Source organism: Pelodiscus sinensis, chromosome 10 (genome assembly GCF_052426305.1).
Source record: "Pelodiscus sinensis isolate ZL-2025 chromosome 10, ASM5242630v1, whole genome shotgun sequence".
Lineage (NCBI taxonomy): Eukaryota > Metazoa > Chordata > Testudines > Trionychidae > Pelodiscus > Pelodiscus sinensis.
Window position 1 is genome coordinate 6,518,799 of NC_143061.1, and position 27,304 is coordinate 6,546,102.

General features: G+C 47.7%; 1 protein-coding gene across 2 annotated transcripts in view; it reads left to right on the forward strand.

Annotated features, from left to right (window-relative positions):
- The window catches only part of DIS3L2 (DIS3 like 3'-5' exoribonuclease 2), a 264,327-nt gene that overhangs the window by 184,874 nt on the left and 52,149 nt on the right, over positions 1–27,304 (forward strand). For both annotated transcript variants that reach the window (XM_075938150.2, XM_075938149.2), the window contains one exon: positions 20,937–21,016. In XM_075938150.2, the coding sequence (XP_075794265.2) occupies positions 20,937–21,016 (80 nt within the window). The remainder of the gene's footprint in view (positions 1–20,936; positions 21,017–27,304) is intronic.

Genomic DNA, 27,304 nt, shown 5'->3' on the forward strand with positions numbered 1-27,304 from the left:
ACAAAGAAGAGCCACGAGAATGATTTTAAAACATGCCTGATAGATTGAGCTCTGAGTTTATCACTATTTAGCTTAACAAGGTGAAGGCTAAGGGGCGAATTGATTACAGTCTAGAACAGGGGTGGGGAAGTACTTGTCAGTGGGCCTGATCCGGCCCGCCTAGCTCTTTTATCCAGCCCACGCAGCAGTTCCTGGCCGCGTCCTCCAACGGGTTGGCTGGGAGCCAGGACACACGAGCCCTTTCAACTCAGTCTATTTAAAGTGCTTGCACCTTCCCCGTGGCTGCCAGGAAATGGCAGTCACGGGGAAGGTGCAAGCCCTTTAAATGGAAGCAGTTGAAAGGGCTCGTGCGTCCCCAGCTCTCAGGCAACGCGCTAGCAGCGAGCCCTGTTAGAAATCGAAAGGGCTTGCAGCTCCCGTCCCCCATTCACGTGATGCCGGGGAGGAGCCCTTTCAACTCCTGCTATTTAAAGGTCCCGCCCCTTCCACCTGAGGCCCCGCCTCTTCCAGGGCAACCTATGGCCACTTCAAACATTTATGAAGTGGCCCCCCCCTTCAAAAATTGCCCAGCCCTGGTCTAGAAGTATGTACATGGGGAACACATATTTAATCATGGACTCTTCAGTACAGCAGAGAAAACCAGAATATGATCCCACGGCTGGAAGCTGAAGCCAGACAAATTCAGGCAGGAAATAAGATCTAAATGTTTAACAGAGAGAATAACCATCGGAACAGTTTACTGAGGGTCACGGTGGAGTCGTCTTTGTTAAATCGAGTTTGGAGGTCAGACTGTCAGGGTTTTTCAGTCTTTTTGGTACCAAGGACTGGCTTGCTGCCTTCCTAAGCTGTGTCAGGGAAATCTGAAGGACTGGTGCCAGTCCACACACCGGGTCATCGAGAAACACCTGGACTAGATAATCATAACGATCCCTCCTGGCCTTGGAATCAGATGGTGTTAAATAGCAATGCTTACGGCTGGTGCATGCGTTGGGGGGGGGAGGGGGGGGGGGGGGTTCCCTTCGTGTTTTTTAATATATTTTGATTGACTGATGCTTTTGAAGGGAGAGCCCTTCACCTCGCAAGGTTCTAACCAGGGCCTGCCAGGGTGACACTGGGATGCCAAGTTCCCTTTAACAGTCCTTTTGGATCTGTCTCAGAGGGGCAGCCATGTTAGTCTGTAACTTTAAAAAACAACACACGGTCCTGTGGCACCTTTAAAGACTGACAAAAATACAGATAGTGTCACGGGCTTTCGTGGGCACAGCCCACTTCCTCAGATGAGGGGGAGAGGGATAACAGGAACCCGGAATTTGTAATGGGAAAGAATTTTTGGATCAGGACAGCTTCTCATCACATGAAGCACGTGTTAAAATGGGCCCAGAGCCTCTTAAGAAAGTGGGGTATATTATGTCATGCTGGAAGCCCACCAATGCCTGAATTTCTAGGAGAGTAACCAACTGAAATAGCTTCCCCATGTATTGATGCTCCAGAGAGAATCTGTTTTCAGTAAACTCGAAAACTAATTACTTGTTTCTTTATTCTCTGTAAATTTCTAACCACTGACCAATGTAAATGAGTTCAGTCATTTACAAACGGTTTGTTTATAAACCAACACAGCTTAACCTAATGGTAACTTGCACTAATATGGCTGATTTGGGGTTTTATTTAAAACCATCCTACACCTGAAAACCCTGCTGACAATAAAAAATGCCCTGTTCTCTGTGTTAATTTAGACATATTGTTCTTCTAAGAACAATACGTAGCAGTGATCCGGCTTTTGTGATCCGTCAGCGTCAAAGTGCATTGCAAAGGTGAGGTTCGCTGTCTCCTTTTTGGAATAGGAAACCGCACCCCAGAAAGGAAAAGGGACTGTCCCAAGATCACAGAGTACGTCAAAGTCAGAGTGGGCAAGAGAACACTTTCTTGATTCCCAATCCAATCATGCTACAGGTCTTGGTTCTCTTTCCTCTCATTTCTGTTACTGGGACCAGTGCTGGGAAAACCAATTGGTTTCTTTCCTAATCTCTCATTATTCCTGCCCTTTACCCCCAGCCCCGTTGGGTGGTGTTTGTGACACTATTTCTCCCATAGATGATGCTAATATCACAACCGGAAGGATCTTTGAATGACTTTGGGAGAGAAACCAGCCACTGGAACAGATGAGGATGCTTCCTGTAAATGGCCTAGGTTGTTACAGGGCTGCACGTGAGTCCTGAGCTCCTGGCGTAGATGTTGAATTGAGAATAGGGCTGTGAAATAGATCTCTGAGTACCTCCAGCAGTCTGGCTGTCCAGGTGACCCCCGTCCTCCTTAGCCACCCCCTTCTCTCAGGCTTTGGCCCTGGGCTAGGGATGTTAGAAATAGTTTATTTTAGTCATCATGTAGTCGCAACAATTTTTAGTGGTTACCCGGTTACTAAAATGCGTCTCCCTCCCCTTCCCCCCCCCCCCCCCGCCTTGGGCAAGGCTGGCAGTCCGTGCGCTTCGGGCCCCACTCCTGGGGAGACCCCTACCAGCCCACACTGCTGCCTCTGATACAGGGCTCCTGCTTGCTGCCCTGTGCTGCTGCCTCTATACAGCACAAGGCATCAACAGCTCCTATCTGGGGAAGGCATCAAGCTCCCCACAGACAGAGGTGGCTCCAGCATCCCACAGAGCAGCCCCTGTCTGCAGCGAGCCTGGGAGCCCCACAGACAGAGGCTCTGTGGGGAGCTTGGGCTCCCTCTCCCCCCTGCAGACAGGCCTGTGTATCAGAGGCGGGGCAGCAGGCAGGAGCTGGATTTTAAACTGGCTTCCTGCATGGATCCACTCCTGCCTTCCATTCCACTCTGCTGCCTCTTTATCAGAGGCAGCAGCATGGGGTGGCAGGCAGCTCCCTGGTGTGCTCTTCATTTAAAACTTGGACCGGCAGGCTGGGACTGAGTCAGCCTGCCAGTCCGAATTTTAAATGCAGAGCACGCAGGAGGGAGGGCGTGTTGCATTTAACTGGGATCATTAACCAATAAGCAGTCGCTTATCGGAGGGACAGTTAGCCAACTAGCTACTAACATCCCTAATGGTGACTATAGCAAAACACGCTGGAAGGTGATTTTGTTGCATGTGGAGATTGTCCCTTTGGCTGGTTATCTTGAAAGACGCTGGAGGTGGAAAAGCTGGTTATCTCAGTGGAACAGAGACCACATGATTCTTGAGCTAGCCTGTTAACAATGTAGATAAAACAAACGCCTCCAAACCTGTGTTTGTGTTGAGGTGAGTGTGGGGTGAATGGCAGGTTACAAACCTGATTTATTTTTTTGAACGGGGAAACAATCCCTGCTTCGGTGAAGTCTTTTGCCCTCCTATCGGATGTCAAATGTTTTTCTTGTAGAGTTATGGACGGATGTCAGCTGAAAGTCTTTTGTTGGTTTAGGTTCCGCTTAGCACGTATTTGAGCTGAGATTTGCGGAGGTTTTTTCAGGTATTAATTATAGCTGACGGCATGGCTAATCCATCATTCCCGGGACATCGTGTCACTGCCTGTTGAGTGATGTAACTTCAAATGTGATCAGCCTGCAATGAGTGAAAACATGACACAGCTGTGACAAAGATGGTTTTGTATAACCTACCAGTACATGGAGGGAAATCTAATTATGCAACGGCAAAGGGCAACATTTGGGAAAAGAGTCATCATTTCACTTCTGTGATTTTTCTAGCTAGTTAATTTCACTTCCTGCACCGGAGTAGTAAAAATCAAAATAAAGAAATGCTTCTTTGTATGTCTGTAGCTCCTTTGCTGATCTCGGAGCGCTCTATAGAGAACAAACCTTGGAACTTCCTTCTCAGGTGAGAGAGGTTCTTTCCCTGTATGTAGAACGGGTATACAGAGGCACAAGGAGGCTAATGGCCTGATGTTTCAGAGAGCTGAGCACTTGTAGCTCCCTCGCCATCTCTGAAATCAGACCATAAGAGTCTGGCTAAAGCTCACAGTGAGTCTGTGGCAGTGCTAATTAGCCCCTGCCTACATTATTTCACTAATGGAGCCCATCTTCAGCCTGTCTTGTTTAAAGGCCAAATCTGGGTCTTTGGGGATTATGGCCTCTCATAGAGGTGCCACAGGTCATTGGGAGCACATTTTGAATAGCAATAGCCTATTGCATTTGTCATGGAAGCAAATACCCGTGGATCTGTCTCTAGCAAGGATTTAGGTTGTTTATCTTACTACACCATCCATATCTAACCTGTTCCGTTATATCTCGTGAGCCCAACTCAGAGTGCAGGTTTCACTTGGGTATGTAATTGTTTAAAATGGGAGCATCATGGATCAGATGGCTGTTCTACATAGTACTTTGCCTCGAGGATTAGCCAATACTTGATGCCTCAGAAGAAGAGGGAAGTCTCCTTCCTGAAATGCACCTACTTGTTGTTCAGTGCTATACGTGGAGGAGACAGTGTCCTTCCTCATCCCCCAGAGACTGTCCTTACCCTGAAGCGTGACGACTTATTACTCCCAAGCTATACATTTTAGAGATAGTGGAATTATCTGTCTCCTCTGAATAAAATCTAAGTATGCTATTAGCAATAAGTTCTCCAGTTTCAATGCATGCTGTTTGAAGCTGTCTCTCCTTTTGGCGTTCTGCATTTATTACCAGTTAAATCAGTTGATGGCTCCTTGTTCTTGTATAACAGTGTTGTTCGGAATTAGGTAAATAGTAGTAAAAAAAGTCGTTCTAGCCTGGAGGTGTTGTGTGTCCTTTGCCAAAAAACATGCTAGGCCCTTCACAGACAGGTGGAAGGAGCCAGTCATGTGGTAAGATTCTGCAACCTTTTAAGTGTTGCCGTTACAGGTCTGTGAAATATAGAAGATAAAACTTGGTAACTCTGTCCTCTACTTTTTAAAGAGTACAGTCTGAATTAAACTTAATGGGTGATTTTATGCCAGTTAAAACATCAGTGTAAATTGGTCCATTGTGTGGGTTCAGATGATTAGATCACTTCCATCCCCAATTGTGCAAACGGGGAAGCTGCAAAGCCGTAACTTGGTGATGGACACAGAAGCTAGAACTCAGTGGTGAAATGGCTCCACTGAAGTTAGTGGGATCTTTTCCACTGACTTCAGGGTGGCCAGAATTTCACCCTATATCTCCTAATTCAGTGCTTTAATCCCAAAGCTACCTACCCTTCTTTGTCTGAGGTATCTGCCTTAATCCAGCTACCGCGTAGCTCCTAATGATCACGTAATGGAGTCTGACCCTCAATACTGAGAAATTAAATGCTTAAGTGACTAAAATGAGATTTTTAGAATGCAGTTTAGTAAATTATTACTCTGTCAGTGATGCATTTAGCAGGTACAGAAGGCGGAATGAAATAAAACAGGGTTTGGCATTAAAGAAAATGAGTCACTTTTTCTGTTGCATCATCTATAAACTCTTTTCCCTTTTCATGTGTGTATGGTTGAAATTACTTGGAGGTTTTGAATTTTCACTTCAGCTCTCTGCTTTTTATTATTTTCAAACACTGGCGACAATGCCTATAGACAGTACTGTCTTCACATTGCCTGATGTTTCATTATTTTTGTAATTAAGCCATTGGCTAAGCAATATGTAGCTAATTAAACTAACTGGCAAGTCTGTCCGTTTCTTGAATAGGAGGTGAGAATGTTGTGGGATAGGTTCCCACTGAGCAAGCAATGGGGTCGTTGAACCAAGGTCATTATGAGGAGCTGGTTTGGGAGTGACACTTTTCTCAAGTCCTTGGATAAGCAGTTTTCTGTTTTTATTTAAAACAAAAGAAACTAAACATCATCTGGCACAATTACACACCTGCTGCGGGGGGAGGGAGCACTTTTTGATTTGTTTTTTGTGTTAAGGAGCTCTATTATCCATGCAAGTCTCTGCCAAATTTATAGGAGTGGGTGGTACACAAATGCACACCAGAATGCAATGCTTCAGGGTACCTCGCTGATTGTTCTTTTCTTTTGCTCTTATTTGTTCATTCCCAGTATAAGCTATTGCAAGCGCTCAGACTCTCCACATTGGAGAAGGGATTTTGATAAATGTGAAGGTGTTTTAAGTGTTACTTCTATCTAAGCACTACCTGCCAGTAATTTAACTTACTAGGTTTAGCAGCAGGATCTGCCGTGTTGTGTAGGGCTACAAACGTTTGTAAGTGGTTCAGTATGCTCCTTTGCAGTAGCTATGTAATGCAATTAAGTAATCCCCTGCCCGCTGTCCCTGGAACGAGGAGTGGGTTGTACCCACGAAAGCTCATACCATCTACACGTTTTGTTAATCTCTAAGGTTCTGCAAGACTTTAAGTTTTTCCAGTTACAGACTAACATGGCTACCCCTTCTGAAGTTTGGAATGATTGTTAGTCACTAGTGTTTCTTGAGGTCATCATCAGTTAGAGAGAGCTTCAGTTACCACAGTGTGTCTGTGCTTTGTGAAAGCTGGTAAGATATATTAACGATGACGGTAAACGCAGCATGGCCGGATGTAAATCTGCTGTATATTTGAGAGAGCCTCTCTGTCTTTCTGATCAAGAACAGTAAGGGCTAGGACCACTACATTCAGTATACATCTTCTTATCATCACTTAAAGCAAGGTAAGGGTTGGGATGTGCCTGGAAAATGGGATGTGCCCAGAATGGGATTGCTTCTCATCAAGCCAGACAGGAAAGAGACAGAATCACCAGGCAGGTGAAGGGGGACTGGCTGGTGGCGCCGCTCCAAGTCTGGGACTGCCCCAGCCCCGAGCCTTCTACCACCCAGGTGCCCAGTTGCCCTTTAGGGACGGAGGGGCTGAAGCCTTTCCCCCCCCCCCCCCCATATTCATGCAGGGACATTACTGGTTGTGCCCTTTTGTTAGGGAGTGAGGGGAAAGTGCAGATTGTTGCATTCTTCATTCTGACTGGGGAGTGCAGGGGCACAGGTGAACGTGGACCTGCCCCAGCCGGGGAACATGCCCCTCTCTCCCAGGTGTACCCTGCTGGAGCTGCAGCAGCCATAGAGAGGCGCTTCTCACCTGGCCCCAAGCTCCTGTGATGAGAGGGGGCTGGGATAGTCCTGAAGGTAGTGTGCATCCTGAACCCCTCCCGTCAGTCCCACCCCAGAGCAATGATTGAAAAAAAAATGGACTTTTTCTTTTTGTTTTCTGCACGAGAGCCAGGTGCAGCATTAGGGGGCAGTTGTCTGGGGCCCCATGCCACAGGGCACCCCACAAAGCTCATTTGCTCAGGCTTTGGCTTCAGCCCCAGGTGGCAGGGCTCGGGTCCCCAGGCTTCAGTCCTGCGCAGCTGTGCATAGGCTTTCTGCCCTGCGCCCCAACGAGTCTAACACTAGTCATGCGTGACGGCCCCCTGAAACCTGCATGCGGCCTCCCAGGGGCCCCTCACCCTTGCTGAGAACCAGCGTGCTAGAGCCAGCTCCCTGAAGCAAGGGTTTGCCACATGCCCGTGTGGACAAGATGATGTACAGGCAGCCTGTTTTTATGACGACAAAACCCAGCACTGATGTAAAGCTCTAAAGCAGGGCTGGGGAACCTTTTTTGGGTCAGGGGCCGCTGACCCACAGAAAAATCAGTCAGAGGCCACACACAAGAAGCAATCCCCCCTCCAAGAAAACAAGCGTCCCTCACATGGCCTCTGACTGGGAAGGAGAAAGACACTCCCCACATTCCCCTCACACACCAGAGCCTACGGGGGCCCAGGCTAGTGGATTGTGTGTGCTCCAGACCTGCCTGGGGGAGGGAGGGAGGCCTCGGGGGCCGGATCCAGGCAAGCCGGGGGCCGCATCTGGCCCCTGGCCTGAGGTTCCCCACCCACCCCTGCTCCAAAGTACTGACTCCAAATACCTGCATCCTCTCCCTTGGTGGGAAACCGCTGTTCCTGGGTGTGAACTTGTCGAGGTCCCTTCCCACTTACCACTTTGAAGCTCTTGTCTCGTGTAGCACACGAAAGCAAGTAACTGGACGTTTTCTCCTGTAATATGTTCCCCAGGCCCAGGCAGACCTGGCAGTTGGGCAGTGGCGAGAGAGTCAAAAACATTACTCCCTCCCCCCCCAAATAAAATTGCCAACAGAACCCTACATTTTGTGACGAAATCCTTCTGTTTGGTGGGTTTCTTGGATTGTTGTTGGATCGTACCCATCTCAGGCAGTCCTGTTGTTAGCCAGGCTGGGCTTGCTCAGTAGGTCTGTGGCTGTCCTTACGTCAGACACACAGAATTAGCATTTTCTATAAACAGCCATTAGCTCTCATTCCTCGGCAAAGTGCAGGCTAGGGTAAAGAACGAGGAGCTAGCAACAGGTGCTTTCTTATGCAGCATGAATGTTCAGCCAGTCAGCAGAGAGAACTAAAGGCTGCTTGGTTGGTTTTAAGATTTCCTAAGGGGATTCTGTTATAGCAAAACCCATTGATGCCGAACCTACCTTGTTTTGCCAGTGTTCCCATTGTAAAACTTTGCCTGGTTTTCATACGTGCGGAGTTCTTGCCGTCTCTGTTGAAATCACTGTGTTCTGCAAGCGCTGAGGCCCCTTTTAAGAGGTGAAAAACTTACATGCTTAGCGCAACCTGCTGTTTTAGGTGGAGTGTTCTGTGCTATATTCATGCATGCTGGAATGGCTGACCTGGAAGTTCGAGCTGGAAAGGGAATTGATCCATTTCCCCGTCACCAGTGGGAACCAGGGCAGATTGGTTCCCTACAATGTACCTGCGAGTGGTGCGGTCACTATCTGTTGTAGCTGCAGGGACTCTACAGAGAGGAGCTGTCTGCCCCCTGAGGTTATCTTGGGAGTTTCACCCAAGCAAGAAGCAGCAGCATGTGGATGCGGAATATGTGTAAGAAGGTTGCCTTAGGGCAGTGTTTCCCAATTGGTGCTCCATGGAACCCCAGGGTTCCGCAAAGCGAAATTCAGGGTTCCGCAAGAACGCAGCATTGCCCGACCCCCTCTTAAAGAGACAGAGTATTTTGCAGGGGTTTTTTGCTCAACCAATTCTGGAGGGGCATTTTTTTTTGCTTGCCAAATTTTACTCTGGGAACCCTAGGGATTCCTTGACATTATTTGAAGCTGAAAAGGGTTCTGTGGCCAAATAAAATCAGGAAACACTGCCTTAGGGTCTGGCCCTGCTATGCACGTGATTAGTCACTTTCTAGAGTTTTAACCATTCAGAAACAGAGCCTGCAGAGACTTTGCAAAGAGCGTTGCTGTGTGCTCCACATATGTTGGGACACAGTTCAGTAGCCTAAAGAACTTCACCGGGTGGCAATGACTCACATGGTTATCTTCAATCCCATCATCAGGTGTTTCTTTTCATTAGAGCCAACAAGATAACCTGCTGGTTATTGCTCTTGTTGTAATTGGGTTTTACTTGAAAGAGCTGAAAGTGTCACTTGCTAGGAAAAAATCCTGGGGCATTAGATGCCCCCTAGTGCAGCTGTGGTATTATAGCTCTGCCCCGCCCCTAGTTGCTCTCAGACCCTTTGCTCCGTAGGTAAATAGCTCAGGTTGCTTGGGTAGATTGCTGTGAAGTAACTGGAACTGGTGAGTCCTAGCAGGGCCCTTTGCGCTTCTGTTTTAAGGGGGGAAATCAGCGTGGGGCTCAGATGATGCAGAGCAGCATGCGGCTTGATTTAGAAAAGAAAAAGCCCTTTTGAAAAGCAATTTGCTGCTGCTTTCTGCGAGCAGGGCTTCCGAACGAGCTCAGTAAACCCTGCAGTACAGTCACCAGGACTGGAAAAAAACCCTCTCGAGTGAAGTAACACGGTGGCTGTGGTAAACATGAACCGAGGCCTTTGGAAGTAGCTAATGGCATCCCCCCAACAAGTCTCCTTTCTCTCACCGCGGGCTGTGCCAGCAGCGAGCACTTCCAGCCCTGGCTTCGAGTAGAGGAAAGCATCATTTGGCTCCCTTTGGATTTCATTACTCTTCCTCCTCTCCCTCCCCTGCGCAAAAGCCTTTCCAGTTGTAAAGAAGTGAATTAACTCCCAGGCCTTTTGAAGCCCTTCATGTCAGTGATCGATGAGGTAGCTTTCTGTAACTTCAAAGGAGAAAATTGTGCAAGTGAATGCAGGCCAGAGTCGCTGAAAAGTCCAAGCGGAACAGGGTAGCACGTGGTGTGACCCAGCTGTCAAGTGGGGCACCCTGGAGACTACCCCTGCTGGTGCCATGGAAAGGCCGGAACAATGCCACTCAGTAAATTGAGTATCCTGAATGCCCATTTTTGTCCTATTTTCAATGGACTTGGGCACATCACTTAACAGAGAGCAGCCATTTGTGCTGGATTCACAGAGCCTGAAAGGCTTTAAGAGGGTGCTCGCTGCCTTGCATAATGGAGATTTAGCACACTGGCATTTTGGGAGATCGCGTTTCAGGCGTCCATGGCTAATCATATTAAAGGTGACCTCTTGGGCAGCACTTGCCATTGTTGTCATATGTTTTGTCCAGTGCTTGAGTGATGTTGCGCATTGGAATGTGCTCATGCATTGGCTAATTTAATCACCAGAATTACCCTCCTCCCCCACCGCCCCATTCTAACTTCCCGAATTGATTAGCTCCCTTCTCACTCCGCCAGCATTGTTTCTGCCTCCTTCATAAGCCCAGGCAGGCGCCTCGGAGATATTGGTTGTGTTTATATTGAAGAGTGTCAGTCAGAAACCAGAAGAGACAATTAATGCTGGGTTGGTAGCATCATGTTGGTTCTGTTTCGTTGGGAGTGGTGTCTGGAGTGTCTTTCCAGGGAGAAATTAAGATGCAAGGGTTTTAAAAAACTTAAATACGATGAATGGAAAAATGAATGAGAATCTGTATGTCTCCTTGAATTTAATTTTTTAACTCATTTTGAGAGCTTGATTTGGGTAGGTCTACACTGCACCATTATTTCGAGATAACTAGCGTTATTTCAAAATAACAATGCGAGTGTCTACACAGCCATTCCTTATTTCGAAATAACGGATGGCTTATTCTGAAATCTGTAAACCTCATTCTACGAGGAATAATGCCTATTCCAAGTTAGTTATTTCAAAATAAGGCCTGTGTAGATGCTCCACTGCTGCTATTTTGAAATAGCCTCTCACCAGGGCCATTCTACGTTATTTCTCCCCAGTGCCTCCTGGGGCTCTAAATCGAGATAGCACATCTACATTAGGGAAGCCTGCCTTGGACTCATTTTTAGGCTTCCTTGCAGTGCAGACGTGCTATTTTGAAATAAGCTATTTTGGAATAACTATTCTGGAATAGCTTTTTCTAAAATAAGTGTGCAGTGTAGATGTACTCTGTGAAGTGTATTGGCTTCTGCTCTTTAAAACTTAGCTCTTCATAGGGACAACTCCAGATTACGGACTGACCAGGGGAGGAGGGCAGGGAGAAACTGCACCAATCTCCCATATCCATAACCTTAGCTAGTGGCAAGGTCTCATTAAGGCAAGCTTTCTGTGAAAAAGAGAAGGCTCAAGTACAGCTGTCTTGGCCTACAAAAGTCAGACATCTATAGGGAAAGATACTTTTTGGAATCGATAGTGCAAATTATTTCCAACAACATATCCCACGAATATTTTTGTCACTGCTTTAGTGGACTCTATCTCCCGGGGATGTATATTAAACCAGAAATTTGAAATTTCAGTTGTCTTGTTACCTTCTTTGGGAGTGGAGATGGGGGAAATCAGAGCTGGGGAGGGAATGGTCAGATTTTGGGCAAATCCATGATCAGGTTGCCTGTATATTGAGATCCCAAAGAGAGGACCCTTTTAATTTTCTTGCACTTGTTGAAGCAGACTAGTTAGACTTCATGCTTTGATTCTGTTTTTAGATTCCTGTTCTCCTCCTACAGTGTGCTTGTACCCACAGCCCTAAATAGCAGGATAAATCTCGGCGGTCTTTGGAACTCGAAACATGGTTTGTACGCATCTGAGCCTCCTGATACTGTGTGCATGTTGTGGTTTAGATTTGGTAAGCAGAAGGAATGATGACACAAGTTCATAGGTTTGTGACTGGTTTTAAAAATACATTTTATGTCTCTTCATTTTGCAAAAACGCAATGCTGCTTGCAAACCGTAACCACAGCTACTGACTATAAAGCATGTCAAGCCCCTTACACATGTTAAATAACAATGTCAAATAAAGAGTTATAAACAGCCAGCTGTGCATGAATACTGGAGGAACTTCACTGACCATCCCTCCCCTCCGACATACACACACAGTACAATCCCATGATTGACAGTGACTCTGCAGGTTCAGACATCATTTTGGCCATATAAAAATCACACCTTACATTTTGTATTGCTCCTTTTCATACTGAAGAATCCCAGAGCCCCTTTCAAACACATGCACATAGAAATTGCTTTGCTGAAATGCAGCCCCTTGTAGAATGGAACGGTCTGTCACCTAGTCTACAGCGCTCTGTTAGAACTGGGTGGGAAGGGGAAATCGGACCAAGGATATTGGACTGCACCTTGCACTTTGGTGAAAAGTGTTATGTCATCTGTGATCAGAGAAGACTGGTCCTCACAGTTCATAAGAGCCCCATGCAATAAACTGCCTGGCATTCAAAATATCATTCTGAGAAGGATGAAAGATTGAGTAAGCCATGCTGGATTCTGGACATTGTGGTTCCTGGGATCCTGGAAATTTCACACCATACTTCCCAGCATCTGTAAAAGAATGGGATGGAAATCGAAGAGAAATTAGTATGTTTTATAAATAAGGTATTTTGGGATCTGAATATTTCCAACTCCAGTTATATGGCCAGTAAAACAAGCTAAAAAAAATCAGGCTGTTGTGATTGTTTTTGTTACTTGGCAGAGCACTTATCACATCCGCGCAGTACGTCTGTGTTGTAATGTGTTTGTTTCTTGAATGGAAAGTAATGAGCTTTGATCTGTCTTCAGATGTAACACCATAAATGTCCCTGAGGCATGAGACAGTGCTTGGATCCTGGACTAATCTGTGCGTCTGAGATGTTTGAGCTTCATTAACGTCTTCGCAGGGGAAAACACTTAACATGAATAAACCTAAATAGATTTGCCATATTTGATCAGACCCTAGGTCCATAAACACATCTTCCCTGCAGCAGTGGTAACCACGGGATACAGTAGGGAGAAACAAAAAAAGTTCATAATGCTGGAAGCATGTTGGGGACCTGATTTAAACACTGAAATATATCAAATCTGCCCATCCGCTCCCTCTAGGCCCATGAAAATACAAATTTAGTTTGTCATTATTATAATTACAATCATGTCAAATAATAGGGACAGCAAAGTCCTCTCCTCCGTTTCCAGCCACAACACAATCCACAGAAAAATTTAGACCATCCAGCCCCACCCATCACCTGCAAAAATTATAGTAGAGGAGATTTGCGTGAGGCTCTTCTGGTGTCTCCTCCCCACGTGATTTGACATAGATGAGACGTCAGATCAATCACCCCTGTGATGTTTTGTCAGTTAGCAGCAAGTGTCATAGGACATGCAGTGCAGACCTGCAAGAAAGCTAGTTCCTTTTCCTTTTCCTTTCCCTGAAAATCAGGGGATGTTTTAAACAAAGGCGAGGGGACGGGATGTAAAAGCAAAAGGACTGAGGAGTAAAGTTTGCCATGCACGCTTTTTTCAATGTGGCATTTCCTAGGTGTGTTTTGTCTTCATTGTAAAATATTTTAACTTCATTGAGCAGTAACCTTTCCCCAAAGGAGTGAGTGAAAAAACAGTTCAGTAACTTTGTCTTGCAAGTAACACCTACATTGCTTATAAAATACATTAGCTAAATAAAACCTGCCTCCCTCCACCTTCTGGTGCATTTGCTTTGTGCATGGTCAGTTTCACTGTTGTCTTCTCTATAGTCAGTCCACATTCCCCTGTTGTTTATGTGGACTTTTCACACAGCAATAGGAGAGAAAGGAAAGACACTGACCTGGAACAATGTGATCTGTTAAATTACAAGCATTGGCAAGAGGATTTGGGACAGGAGCAGAAGCGATAACAAGAAGTAGCTACAACTCCTTCTTGGCCGTGATTTGCTATCAATGGTTGCGTCTTTGTCCACGTGTGTGTATCACTCAGGTCCATAGACACAGGATGTGGTGGTGGCACCCTGAAATGATTGAATGATGCAAAACAAATAAAGCCCAAGGCTAACTGTGCTATTCTAGCCCTGTGTAGGCAGCAGTGAGTAAGAAGGAACCTGTCCCCCACAGAAGGTATCAAAGCTTTGAATACAAGTTTGTGACTGCAAAGGAAATGAACTTTTAAAAATAAAGAGAAAGCTTTCTTCTGTGGTTTATTGACCTAAGCTAGGTCTCTAAACAATAAACAAAAGGACTTGGCCTGCCCCCCCCCCCCTTCCCCAGGATACCTGTACTTGTGATTGTGATTGGTTATTTTATAGACAGACACTTGTGAGTGCCTTTGTCCTGCTAAAAAGTTGGCTTGTTCCAGATGTTTGATTGCTCGGCTTGAGCAGTTGATCATTCCTTCCTGCTCCTCCTCTGTACTTCAGCTGATGGTCTCAGTGTCATAAGGTTTCAGTGGCAGGGGCTTTATTTATGTGGGGTAGGAAGTAAGGAAGAGTAATTGCAAATGCCCTTTCCTCATCCAGGGGTTGACACTGCTCTGGAGGATAGGGTCATAATTCAAAATGATCTGGACAAATTGGAGAAATGGTCTGAGGTAAACAGGATGAGGTTTAATAAAGATAAATGCAAAGTGCTCCACTTAGGAAGGAACAATCAGTTTCACACATCCAGAATGGGAAGCGACTGTCTAGAAAGGAGTACGGCAGAAAGGGATCTAGGGGTTATAGTGGACCACAAGCTGAATATGAGTCAGCAGTGTGATGCTGTTGCAAAAAAAGCAAACATGATTCTGGGATGTATTAATAGGTGTGTTGTGAGCAAGACACGAGAAGTCATTCTTCCGCTCTACTCTGCGCTGGTTAGGCCTCAGTTGGAGTATTGTGTCCAGTTCTGGGCACCACATTTCAAGAAAGATGTGGAGAAATTGGAGAGGATCCAGAGAAGAGCAACAAGAATGATTAAAGGTCTAGAGAACATGACCTAGGAAGGAAGGCTGAAAGAATTGGGTTTGTTTAGTTTAGAAAAGAGAAGACTGAGGGGGCACATGATAGCCGTTTTCAGGTATCTAAAAAGCTGTCATAAGGAGGAGGGAGAAAACTTGTTCATCTTGGCCTCTGAGGATAGAACAAGAAGTAATGGGCTTAAACTGCAGCAAGGGAGGTTTAGGTTGGACATTTGGAAAAAGTTCCAAACTGTCAGGGTGGTCAAACACTGGAATAAATTGCCCAGGGAGGTTGTGGAATCTCCATCTGTGGAGATATTTAAGAGTAGGTTAGATAAATGTCTATCAGGGATGGTCTAGACAGTATTTGGTCCTGCCATGGGGGCAGGGGACTGGACTTGATGACCTCTCAAGGTCCCTTCCAGTCCTAGTATTCTATGATTCTATCATCTTTCTGAGGGACTGATCCCAGGGTCTGGGTCACGTCCCTGCTCCCATCCATGCCTTTCAGGGGGAAGCAGGAATGCACAGTGAGCGCAGAGGCAGAAATAACTGTATGTCATGTTCCTCGCTGTGAATGTCAGCTAGGAGCCTGGGGAAGACTGAAAACCCTGGGGGTCTCTTACTTGGAGAGGCCAAAGAGCAAACATTTCAGGAGGGCCAAGATCTGCCTGAACTGATGGTAACAGCAAGCCTGGTCAGGTGTGCCCCGGGTATTTATCTAACAACAAGCTTTCCTGTGCCAGCATCCTTCAGTCACTCTATCAGCTACATTTTGGCCTTCTCTTCTGGGCTTCAGTAAAGAGGGACCTCCTGAGTAAAACAGAATCTCTCTGAGATCTCTCTCCTGAAGTTCCTAACCTCAGGGAGAGTAGAAAAGCACTCTGGAGAAAGGAGATGCGTCAGATTCAATGGACTTTTCTTTAAGTGGAAACACAGCTGTGAAGCTTACAGACTGCGCTTCTATTAGGGATTGTTCAGTCTGACCAGCCAGCATCACTATAGACTTTCCAGCTCTCATGAACTGAGAAATCCATTCTGAACAAGATTGAGTTTGATGGCCTTGTGTGCAGGCAGATGGATGTATTTTTAAAGAACAAGGTGCCAAAAAGCTCCACAGTTACATTACTGAAGCAAAGCTCATTTTTTGTGGTTTGAAAAGTGGAGTGTCAGGACTTCAGGGCCTTTTTTTTCCCCCTTCAGGTCAAAACTGAAGCTTGGGCGGAGCACTGAACCCTGCTTGTTCCCTGACTTTGTTCTCCAAAAGCTCTCCTGAGCTTGTCCTCGAATGCAACACCTCTGTTCCTAGAGAGAGGTTCAGTATCTGTCCCTGGACTTGATAACGGCAAAACCGAAGTCACCTCTGACTTGTAGATAAAAGCAAGACACAGGGAGGGGCCATGCAGTGGAAGCTGGTAGAAGTGAACCTGGGCCAATACCCTGACCCCTTTGGGAGGCTCCGCTGTTCTTTTCCATCTAACCTTCCAATCAGTATTTCTGTTCATTTTGGATCACCTTCTGCTTCTCGTGCTCTCTGTCAGCTGGACTCTTGGGCACTCACTGGAGCTACTTGCGCATGAAGCTCCTATTCAACGGCATCGGGGGGACAGAACCTGCCACCCAGATTGCCGCGGGACTGGGAAACTTGAATCGTGTGGCCTGCTTATTTAAACTGAATTGATAGGACATCTCTGGCGTGCGGCGTGCATCTGAAAAACCTCCCCTCTGTGTCAGAGGACAGAAGGTCTCTGGTGAGAGCCAAGGATTGGGAACAAAGAGGAGCCGAGCCAAACCATTTCTCCAGGGACGCACACGTTCGCCCAGTCAAGCCAATATAGGTACTGGCAATGGTTCAGAAGCCGGAAAGCTGCTCCTAACACTTCATCCTGATTGGAGCTGCCTGGCTCTGTGCATGCCTGGGCTTGTAATTACTGTAGGTCTAACCCTTTCGATTAAAAATGGCGACAGCTGCTGGCTGAATTGTCAAAACCACAGTGAGTCTTTGAGTCTCTGGGCCAGGGACAAAGGGAAAGCCCCTGGCGTGGGATAGGGCAGCCCAAATTACATCCTTCCTGCAAAGACCCTTCTGGGCCGCTACAGTGGCACAGAGCCATCAAACCACAAGCCCCCCTGCACCTTCAAGGGCCCCTTGCCTGCCTGTGGCCCACCCAGGCCTCCAGCAGGGGGCAGTCAGAGTGGAGCTGGCAAAGGCAGCCTGGAGGCTCCCAGCGTGGGTCTGGTGTACTCAGGGCGCCCACTGGGGTTCTGTCCCTGCACCGCCATTTAGTTGGGCTAAAGGGGCTGCAGCACAGGAGTGAATGAGAACAGGAACCTGACTGAAAGGAGGAGCGGATGCCCCCCAGCCCCATACATTGGGATTTGATTCTGCTAGTGGCTGCACCGCCGAGCGGGCGGGAGGGGATGGCATGAATAGAAGAGTCCCGCTGACCCTCAGTAACATCTCTAGGATGGCAGCACCCGCAGGCCCCAGGCAGGATGCTAGGTCCCCATTATGCTGAGCTATGTCCTGATGCAGGCAGACGCTGCCCAGAATGCCGGAGGGATGCCGCAGATTGAGGGCAATGCCTATCTGGGGGGCAGTGGGAAAAACGAGAGGTTATCGGTCTGTGAGAAAATGCCCCTGACCTGACTGGAGGACAGAGAGTCCAGGAGGGCAGTCTGAGAGCTGGGAACGTGGCCTTGTAAAATACCAGTAAAGTCTCGCTCTTGTGTGACTTTTTCAGGCCTCGGTCCCCAAGCATTTTGCAAAGGAGGGTGAGCATCCGTTTCCCATCTCACAAGTCAGGCAGGAAGGGAAGTGACTTCTTCGAGCAAGGAATGGATCCCAGAGTTCTTCAGTGCCCTATCCACTGGGCAATGCTGCCTCATGTCGACATGCAAGGCTCTCTTCTAATCTCTGCCGGGGCTTACCTTCCTCCTCCCGTTGGTAAGACGCATTCCACCCCTGGCCTGACAGCAGCGGGTGCTGAGGTTTAATTGGTTGCACCATGTCTTGGGATCTTGTGATGGAAGGCAGTACAGAAAGCAGAGAACATCCCCTTCCCGGCTGACACTCTCCCCCTCCAGGACGACAGAGGTAGAGAGCAGGTGACTGTCTAACAGTCTGGGGAGGCAGGTGGGTTCTGCAGAGACAGAGGGGGCTCAGGATTCTGAACGCACACATTTGGGCTCCAGCGGTTCAGTATCAGCGTAGCGTGTGTGATGAGCCCTCCGTCGAGCGCGACGGTGATCAGACACAGCTCGTCCATCCCTGGCTTCTATGAACTGCCGCTTGGCTTCTCTCTGGGGCCTCACAACTCTCTCTGCTAATGGCGAGAGAAGCTCTTCAGCGCTATATGCACCCAGGAACCCTGCTACTCCTCCTGACAGAGCCTACTCACGCACCTCTCATTATGGATGAGGCTTGTTTGGTAGGTGAGGCTCCATTCTCAGTGGCACCACATTCCAGCGCCCTTTCTCACGGTCATGGCCTGCATGGCACGAAGAGGCTCTTTTTGTGGGGGGAGCGATGGAACGGGACACCTCTCTTTAGTGGGCTGTGGATTCCAAGGGTGCGCTAGCTGAAGCGGGCAGTGCAAGCCGAATCGCACAAGAACATGGAGGGGTGCGACATTTGCTAATGCCCTCCTCCTCCCCCCATTGAGCCTGAAGGCACATCACAAAACCGAGGCCGTGCAAATGCGTGCTCCAGAGATCGCTGCTCTGACGGGGTCACGCTGAATGTGTAGAAAACGTTCCCCCCGGCACAGAGCCAGCATGCTTTTACTTGGAGATGGGTGGCCTTTCTGTGGGTCATGTTCCCATGGGCTCATCGCTTGCACGACAAGTCTCTGGATTCTGACAGGGAGTAGAATGGGGGAGCGGACTCAGAGCCCCATGGTTGTTGGAGCAAAAGTGGGGACTGTGCTGGGGGGAGGAGGCTTTGCGGTACATGTTTGGGTTCTGTATATTGGGTGGCTAGTTGTAGAGCAAATCAAATGGGAGGAATGATAATGCAGATAATCTGATCAGGGACATTTACTCTACTCGTAAATCCCCCCCAGACTCCCTTTTGACTTCCTTCAGTCAATTAATCAATAGAATTTTTATTCTTTAGTTAATGTGTTTGAGGCAGGAGTGAATGGAGAAGATGGTTATATAGGATAAAATAGTAAGGCTGGAGTTGTCTGCGGGTCAGGGATCTTAGGAAGTGGGAGTTTTATTTCTAGCTGCGTCACTACCTTTTTGTTTCATGGGGAAGTCACTCAACTTGGTTTACAGTGCTTCAGTTTACCAGTCTTAGAAATGGGTATACTGCTACTCTGTGTGGGTTTCAGGACACTTTTAGGCATGCTTGCTGAACTATGTTTGTAAGTAGAGGTATAACAAGTCCAACTCTGCTGTAAAATCAGTGTTCTCCCCCATTGTTGGCTATTTTACTCTGAGAGTTTTACTCTGTCTGCATGAGCCTGCACAAACAGACAAATTCCATGCAGCTGGTTTTGAGAGGCGAGCATTAGTAAGCACCTGTGGATTTGCTGGAGGGTTGTGGTAAGAAGATCTAAAGAAGTAATGGGATTTTCAGATGCACCTACATGACTTCGAAGCACGCCAGTCCCACTGGAAGTCAATAGGACGATCCAGTATGATCGCCCCCTAAAAGGCTTTGGGCTCCTGCCTCACGTTGTGGATTTGTCTTTTCAGAATGGTTTAAATGGAGAAGGGAAGCCACTCCTACAGCGTTAGTCATCATGTGTCGCATGTTAAAGTCCACTAAAGCGAGACACAGAAATTCTGTGCATGAGACTGTCTGCATCCCACAGTGCTCAGCTGGTTCTTCTAGCCCTGTTGAATCTCTTGGCTTTTCTCCATTCTTATTTTTGGCTTTTTGCCCACTCCTACACCCCCTCAATCAGCAATACCTAGCCAGAGTCCAATGTGACACCCTCTCCCCCCCAACGTACACACCTCCCCACTGCGGAGTTGGCCAGAGTGTTATTGCTGTGGATGCAAAAGCAGACGCGGCCCTTTGCAGTTCGTAGTGGTAACCAACTAGAAAGTGCAAAGAGCAGCCCAGCCCTCTCCCCATCACCCTCTGCACCTAACTGGTGTAAATAGAGCTACATGCTGCAAGCCACCTCTTGGGTACAGCAAGGGAGGGTTCCTCTTGCTCAGAGCTGCCTCCACTTGGACCCAGAGGGACCCAAGGCTTGCCAAAGCCTCACCTCCCTCTTTGAAAGGTCAGCCCCATTGTGTTTTTTGGGAGCGTAGGATATAAACCCATTGCAGAAATTCTCATTACACAGTTCTCCCTGCAGAGCTGCATTTGCTCTTACTGCTATCGAAAGGGGATTAGTTTTTCCCCTTTAAATAAAACTGGACTAGGTTACAGATGAAATCTGAGTACTCTTACCGAATCCCATCCCAATAGAAACTGCTTTCCAGGTCACATCCTAGCCTCCTGCTGGACACTGGTCCAAACTACAAACCCTCCTAACAGCTCTTTAATAACTCTGCCCAGAAGGAAAAATCTGTCACCTTTCCCTCTGTGGTTTCTCCTCTGTTCTCATGCGCTGGAGGAATGAGATGAAGCCGGGAGGCTCGTGGGAAATCCAGCTGCTGATGGAGAACACTCATTTCTTTAGTGTCTGAGGAGAACCGCAATAGCTTTGGTGAAGGGATGTGTGTGTGGGTGGGTTTGGAGGGGTGAACCGTTATGACCCATACATTTCAGAAGAACCACAAACACTTTATAGTAACAAAGGGTGGAAAAAGAGAGAGCTTTTCTGCAATGCATGTGACTTTTCGCTGAGGTTTGGAACCCCACGGTATATTCCAGGCCACAGTGTTTGCGTGTCAGTCTTGGTGAGCTTGCTTTCTCCCACAAGCCTTTCATGCAGTTGCCGTAGTGAGTGAGAACTCGGCCTAAATGTGCTTTTCTTTTTTTCCCCTTTTTTTGCAGCTCAAGCTCTCGTTTACATTGGACAAGGAAAGCGGGATGCCTCAAGGCTGTTATATCTATCAGTATCGGGACAGCAACAAGTAAGTCCCGCAGATGGTCGTACACAGGGCAGATAGAAAGGGACACCTACAAGAAAACTTCCCTGATGACGTGCCCCATGCTCCCTTTCATTGGCAGAAAGATCAGAATTGCTTGCACTACTTAAATGGAGAGTACGTAGCTTTCAGCCTAACCTAAGACTTGCAGAGGCCTGCATGCACAAATGGGTCAGACAAAAGGTCAGGCCAGCACCCAGCAGAGGCTCATGTTCTCAGGTCTTTTGTTGTTTACATGGTGGCTGTTAGCAGCCCTGCACTCTCCAGCTACAGAGTGTTTGCTCTGAAATTCTGGGATGCTTTGTTTTTGGGCGATTCTGATGGCACGGAGGTAGCTCCTCATTTCCTTCCCATCACCTGTTTGCTCTCTGCTCACACACACATGCAGAATTCACTTCCTGCCTTGTTCTTTGTGCTTTCTGAAATCCAAGCGTAACTAAATAACCTGCTTTTATAAAACCCGTCCTGATACCCAAACTGGAGCAGAGAGTCCTCAATTTCTAGGGAGTCCTGAATATTTTTACTAGCTGTTGTAATGAGTTGGCAGCCAAGGTATTTTTATTTCAAATCACATTCTCATTATCAAGTTGACAGCAGCAGTCCAGTTTAAGATATTTCTGTTGCCATGCTTGATAAGGTATCACGAATACCAGATTATCTGAAATGTACAGTCTTTTCACCTGCACCCAGGAGTTATATTTTCCTCCAGATTTTGCAGTTTAACTTAGAGGAAGGGAGTATTGAAAATTGTTCAAGGGCAGCCCACATTTGGACCTGCCTTAAAAGGATGTGGAGAACAATTCCTGAAGTATTTCAAACAAAATCCGTCTCTTTTTAAGCAGACAACCCATTTTATGTATGTAAGTGTTTATTTAAAGAGGGGACAGTTTTTCCAAGAGGAACAACATATAACTGCCCTACTCCCCTTCTATCTCGTTAGCTGCAGTTTAAAGGCCTATGCACAAAGCTATCCACTAAACAGCTCAGCCCAGGAAGCATAAATACAAAGAGTCAGTAATGACAGCTCCACAGGCAGAAAAAGGAAACGCGCTGGTTAAATGCAATGGGATCAAATCCACAGAGAAAGAAGGTTCGTTTTACAAGCTTCTAGCAGGAGATGGCACACAATGGGCAGTGGGGGAAAACATAAAACTCTTAGACCTATTGGCTGGGTGGGTTCCTTTGAGGATGTTTATAGATCCGGCACTTCTAATTGTGCAGCATATATCTAGAAAATCAGCAGCCCTATTTTCTGCCGCCTCATTGCATGCCTTTGTGCACCCTTGTCCCATTGTTTTAAGAAACTTCTGAGGCAGTGGGGCTATTTTCTTAGGCCAGTCACATTTCATTGCGAAAAGCTTCCAAGCTTCTTTCTTTCGGTCACTTTGCCGGTATCAGTAAAAAAGGAATCCGATGCGCTGAACCGTCAAGTGAGAAACAAAGTCACTAAAAACCATGTTTCCTGGTTCGCAAAGCTTGACCCTACTCTTGGGCTGTTACCTACAGCTTTAACGTGACTGTCCCAATTTTCCCTTTGCATTTTTTTTCCTGGCCTGGTGTACACACAGCTAATAAGGAACAAGCTATGCCTGGAGAAGTACTCGTATACAGGTATAAATGTGTTCCCACCAGACAGCCTGTATTGTGTCAGCTGTCTTAGCGTCATTCAAATGGTACATTTTTTTGTGTGGACAGTGTCTCCGAGTGTTTGTGGTCAAGCGAGAAACGTTGACGTAGTCTGTGTGTTGGTGTGAGGTGTGAGAGAGGTTGGATGTGGAAATGGTCCCTCCGTGTAGGGAAGCCTTCAACACTTTAAAGTGCGGCTCTGTCTGTTCCCACATTGTGCGTTGGGAGTGCTCCATGTCTGTTCTCAGTCAGTCAATCCTGCTTCTTCCTCCCAAGCCTTGTGTCCCTCCTCACTTCAGCTAACCCTGCTCTGGCCAGAGGGGCGCAGCAGAGAGCAGCGTACAGTGGCCTTGCTTTTCTGAACAAAGGTGTCCTCTTTTTGAAATCTCTACCCTTAAAATGTAATTATCAAAGTAATTGCATTTGCTGTGGCCTACACTCCGAAGAGCAAGTAGCATGCAGGCGCTCACCAAGTGTGAGGTACTGGAATCGGTGGTCCTTACAATCAGCAGTATGTGTTCCATTTTCATTAACTCCTCACTGTAGCAGCTATCCCGGTCTCGTGCTCTCAGCACGGGGGCTATGGGTCGGTTGCTGTGTACTGTTTGTAAATCACCGGGGCAGGGAGGAGGGGGTTTAAATTGTGACAGGATGAACAACACTCTCTGTGCACGTGCACGCCTGGGCAAGGGGAGCGCGGCTCCATTCATCTTTGTTCTTCTGACCATGAAAACCCTGCATTGTCAAATTGACCATTTGTACATTTCCTCTCTTAGCACCTTCCTCCAATGCCAGTGGATGCATCTCCATTACCGCTGTATTGCCTACCTCCCAGAGTGGCGGGGGGGCGCTTTCCCAGGCTCTGTGCTACAAAGAACCCCCTCCCTACAGTTTGCGGGAGGAGAAACAAAAGAAGTAAGAAGAATTTTCTGATCCGCAAAAGCCTTCTGTTGGCTGTTAGCTAGCTTCTATTGCGGGGGTGTGCGTGTGTGCATGCACGCACACGCAGATATGATTGGACACACTGCTGTGGTCCCTATGCAGAATCTCAGCCTAGAGCTTATTGTTTACCGGGTATCACAATTAACTGCACCGAGAGGTTTGGATTTTGATATGCTCCAGCTAGGAGTGCTTTTGAAAAGGTGTGCCGCTTCAAACCTTGTGGCCAATGTCATCTTTGCCAATGACCTCTCTGCCACAAAACCAGACCCCTTCCTTGAGGCTCTGTGCCAAGTTGTCACGTCCAGGGAAATGACAGCAGCTCTACCGAGAGCACTCCAGCATGACCACAGCCAGTGGGGGGGCGGGGGGCGGGTTGTAGGTCAGAGGTGGAGTAGAGGCTTGGCGCTACCCTCACGTTGTGCATGATTATGAAGAGGGTCACGTATGCCGTTAGAGGAGGTAACCTAACAATGGAACTCTCAAGGCTGGGGAACCTTTTTTGGGTCGGGGGCCACTGACTCTCAGAAAAATCAGGCGGGGGCCGCACAGAAGTGAGAAGCAAAACAAAAAAACCTCCCTAATCCCTCACTGACATGGCCCCCAATTGAGAAGACAGCCACTCCCCACAATTCCCTCCCACACCTGAGCCTAGTAGATTTTTGTGTGCTCCAGCCCTGCAGTGTGGCATTAGGGGGGCTGGATCACCAGCACGGTCTCCCCCAATGCAGGGGGGCCCCCCTGAGCCTCGGGGGCCAGATCCAGACAAGCTGGGGGGCTGCATCTGACCCCTGGCCTGAGGTTTCCCACCCCTGATCTAACTGGAGGTAGGAGGCTGTAGGGCCGTATTGGCCTAGCTTAGCCCCTTGTTTCACTGTGTCCTCACCTGCAGCCACTAGATATCTCATTGTGACCTCAAATACTTTCCCTTCCAGTACAGAGATTGTAACCCCCGATACAGGGATCTGTGTGAGGATCCGCAGATCTAAAACTCTGTTCCTCTGCTCCCTGGGCAACCGCCACATCCCAACAGCTGTGGTTGACAGCGGCTGGCAAGCTGTGAGCCTCGTGGGCCCAAGCCACAAAGGACGTGCACCCACAGGGGTCCCGACAGGCCTGCTCGCAGGGTGTTGGATTGTTCCAGTCACACTGCTTAATCCTGCAGGGGACACCAGGAGTTCTCTGTGCAACTAGGCAGATGCCCAGCCAGCTGCTATGACAGAACTTGCTGCAGACTTGCCCCAACCTCGCTCTGGCTTTTTTCCTGCCCTGCAGCCCCTCCTCTCTTTCCTGGCTTCTGACTGAGGCTCTGGCTCCAGGCTAACCCTAGGCCTGGCCGCCATGCCCCGGCTGCCACAGTTTGGATAACGGCACTGTGCTGAAAAGGCCCATTTTTCCCATTTTCAAGGGATGCAGGGAGACAGCTCTTGCGGTCTTTCTCCCCAACACAAGAGCAGGGCTGGGAGTGTTTCGAGCCATAATGGGAAGCTGACTGGCAACATGAAGGATGCTCCAAAGAAGGAGATTGAGTTGACTTTGGAAAATCCTGGACAATTTGTCCTCGGACCAAGAGGAGGCGGAACTCAGAGATCATTTGGCTTATGGCTGATCCTATAGAAGAAATGAGGTGCAAGAAAAGCTCTGTCCTGCATTTGCTGTAATCAGCATAGCGATCAGACATGTTTTCTATGTACTATCTGTCAAGCTAGGCAGGCTCTTACATGGCACCCCACCCTTCCATCCTACTTTCTGAGAGTCTAAGCATAGTAGGTCCAGATTCCTAATTATTTTCCATTCCTCTGAAGTCTCTCCAATTGGCAGAGCTCTCTCAGAAGGAGTGCAGTTATTCCAGGCTCTCTTACCCAGAGACGTAAAAGAGAGGTGCTGCCATTCTGTGACAAGATGCATCCGATTAGGCACCCCTATTTGCAGTGGGGTTTTTTGCTTACATAGCACATTGCGAGCTTCAATCTAATGTGCTGTCCGTGATCACCTCCGTCTTTCAGCATTATACTGGTTTCCAGGTCTCTCCCTCCCATTATGGATGACTTTTCCTCCGATATATCAACTTCCATTTTTCCAATGAATTTCATTTTAATTCCTCACCATGGTTTGGATTTGTGTCAGGATTATGAATATGCGGTGGGGCTTTGTATGTTATCTTTGGAGTCGCTTTCTAACCCCAAGAGAACAGGATCTCAAATAGAAACACACTTAGAGACCTTTTCCTGAAGCAGTGATCGTATATGGATCGTTTTTCATTTCCATGGATCCCCAAGAGATTTATAGACACAGCTGATACACAAACTAGGCAGGGAGCATGTCATGCCTCAATGAAATGTAGCCACCTTTGGGCAGCTTTACACAACTCTTTAGAACAGGAAGTGAAAATATCTTTCCACTGAAACAGAAAAATGCCTCTCCTCTCTCCCCATACAACAACGGTGAGTGGTACATTGTGACAGCCTGAAATACCAGCCTTCCAAATGCCGAGGTGTATCCACTGACAAGCTATGGATGAATAATGTTCTCTGCATTACCGAGCTCTCTTCTGCAGGTTTTCCATAAAGTGAATTTAAGACAGGCAATTATGACCCAAGACTTCTATCAGGAGAGCAAGCCTGCAATTGTAACTGAATTGTCTGAACAAGTCGTTTATCACTTACACATTAACTGACTGCTTTTATTGCTGCTATTCTCGGCTGCCATGGGTATGATGCAGTCAGAGCTTCTGCAAACCGTCATTACCCCGCATTTATTCCTGTTTTCAAGGAGAGTATTTTATTCGACGTGGTATGGGCATAAGGTAGGAGCCAGCTGCTCCAGCTCCCTTGGCTTTTTCCGTTCACCTGACAGATACATCTCAGACTCGTTGAACTTCAGCACAGATGAGTCACTTTTCTGTCAGATGTAAATCAGGTGAGCTAGTGGCGCCAGGGTGGCAAGTTTGAGTTTAGACTTTCCGAGCGGTCCACACACATAGTTTGTGCAAACAGCTCCCCTGCTGCCCATGCAGCTGTGTGCATGCGGGTCTAAAAAGCCTGCCCCGTGGTATTGCCAAGTGTCATGTCCCGCACGAGGCGGCACCAGTTCAATTGTCATATTTAAATGAGATTCACTGGCCTGCCTCGGAATTTTTTATTTCATAGCAGCCAGCAAAAAAGGCATTTTCTCCTACTCTGATTGGTGTGGGTCGGAGAGATTGCTTAGGTAGCAGTTTCTCTGATTTGGCTTGAGTTGCACCTAGTCTGTCAGAAATGCCCTCTGTGATGTAGTGGGCAGGCCGTACGCTGTGTTCGGGCTATGGGTGACCCCTACTGGCTGGTATCTGTAAGCACTACACCGCAGGGAGTGCCGCCGGAGGAGCCTACGGCCACGTAGACAATGACCCAACTGGTTCTTACCTGTTGAGGGCAGGGATGGAACAAAGGCAGTGTTGGGGGAAGGGTCAGTTTTCTGGCTGGGAAACATGAAGGGAACAGACTAAGCTGAGGGTTGAGGGGGCGATGGATCCCCGCCTAACCCAAGGGGTCTGAGGCACCCTGGCCCTGATGACTGTAACCACATCACGTCTGTGCTGTGGTGTATCCTGGAGAAGCAATAAACCCCCTCTGTTCTACTGGATGGCAGAGTCTATTCTGGGTATTATGGGGGTGCAGGATCGGGGAGAACCCCGACGTGCCGTCACGCCCTCCCGTGCCAGTCTCC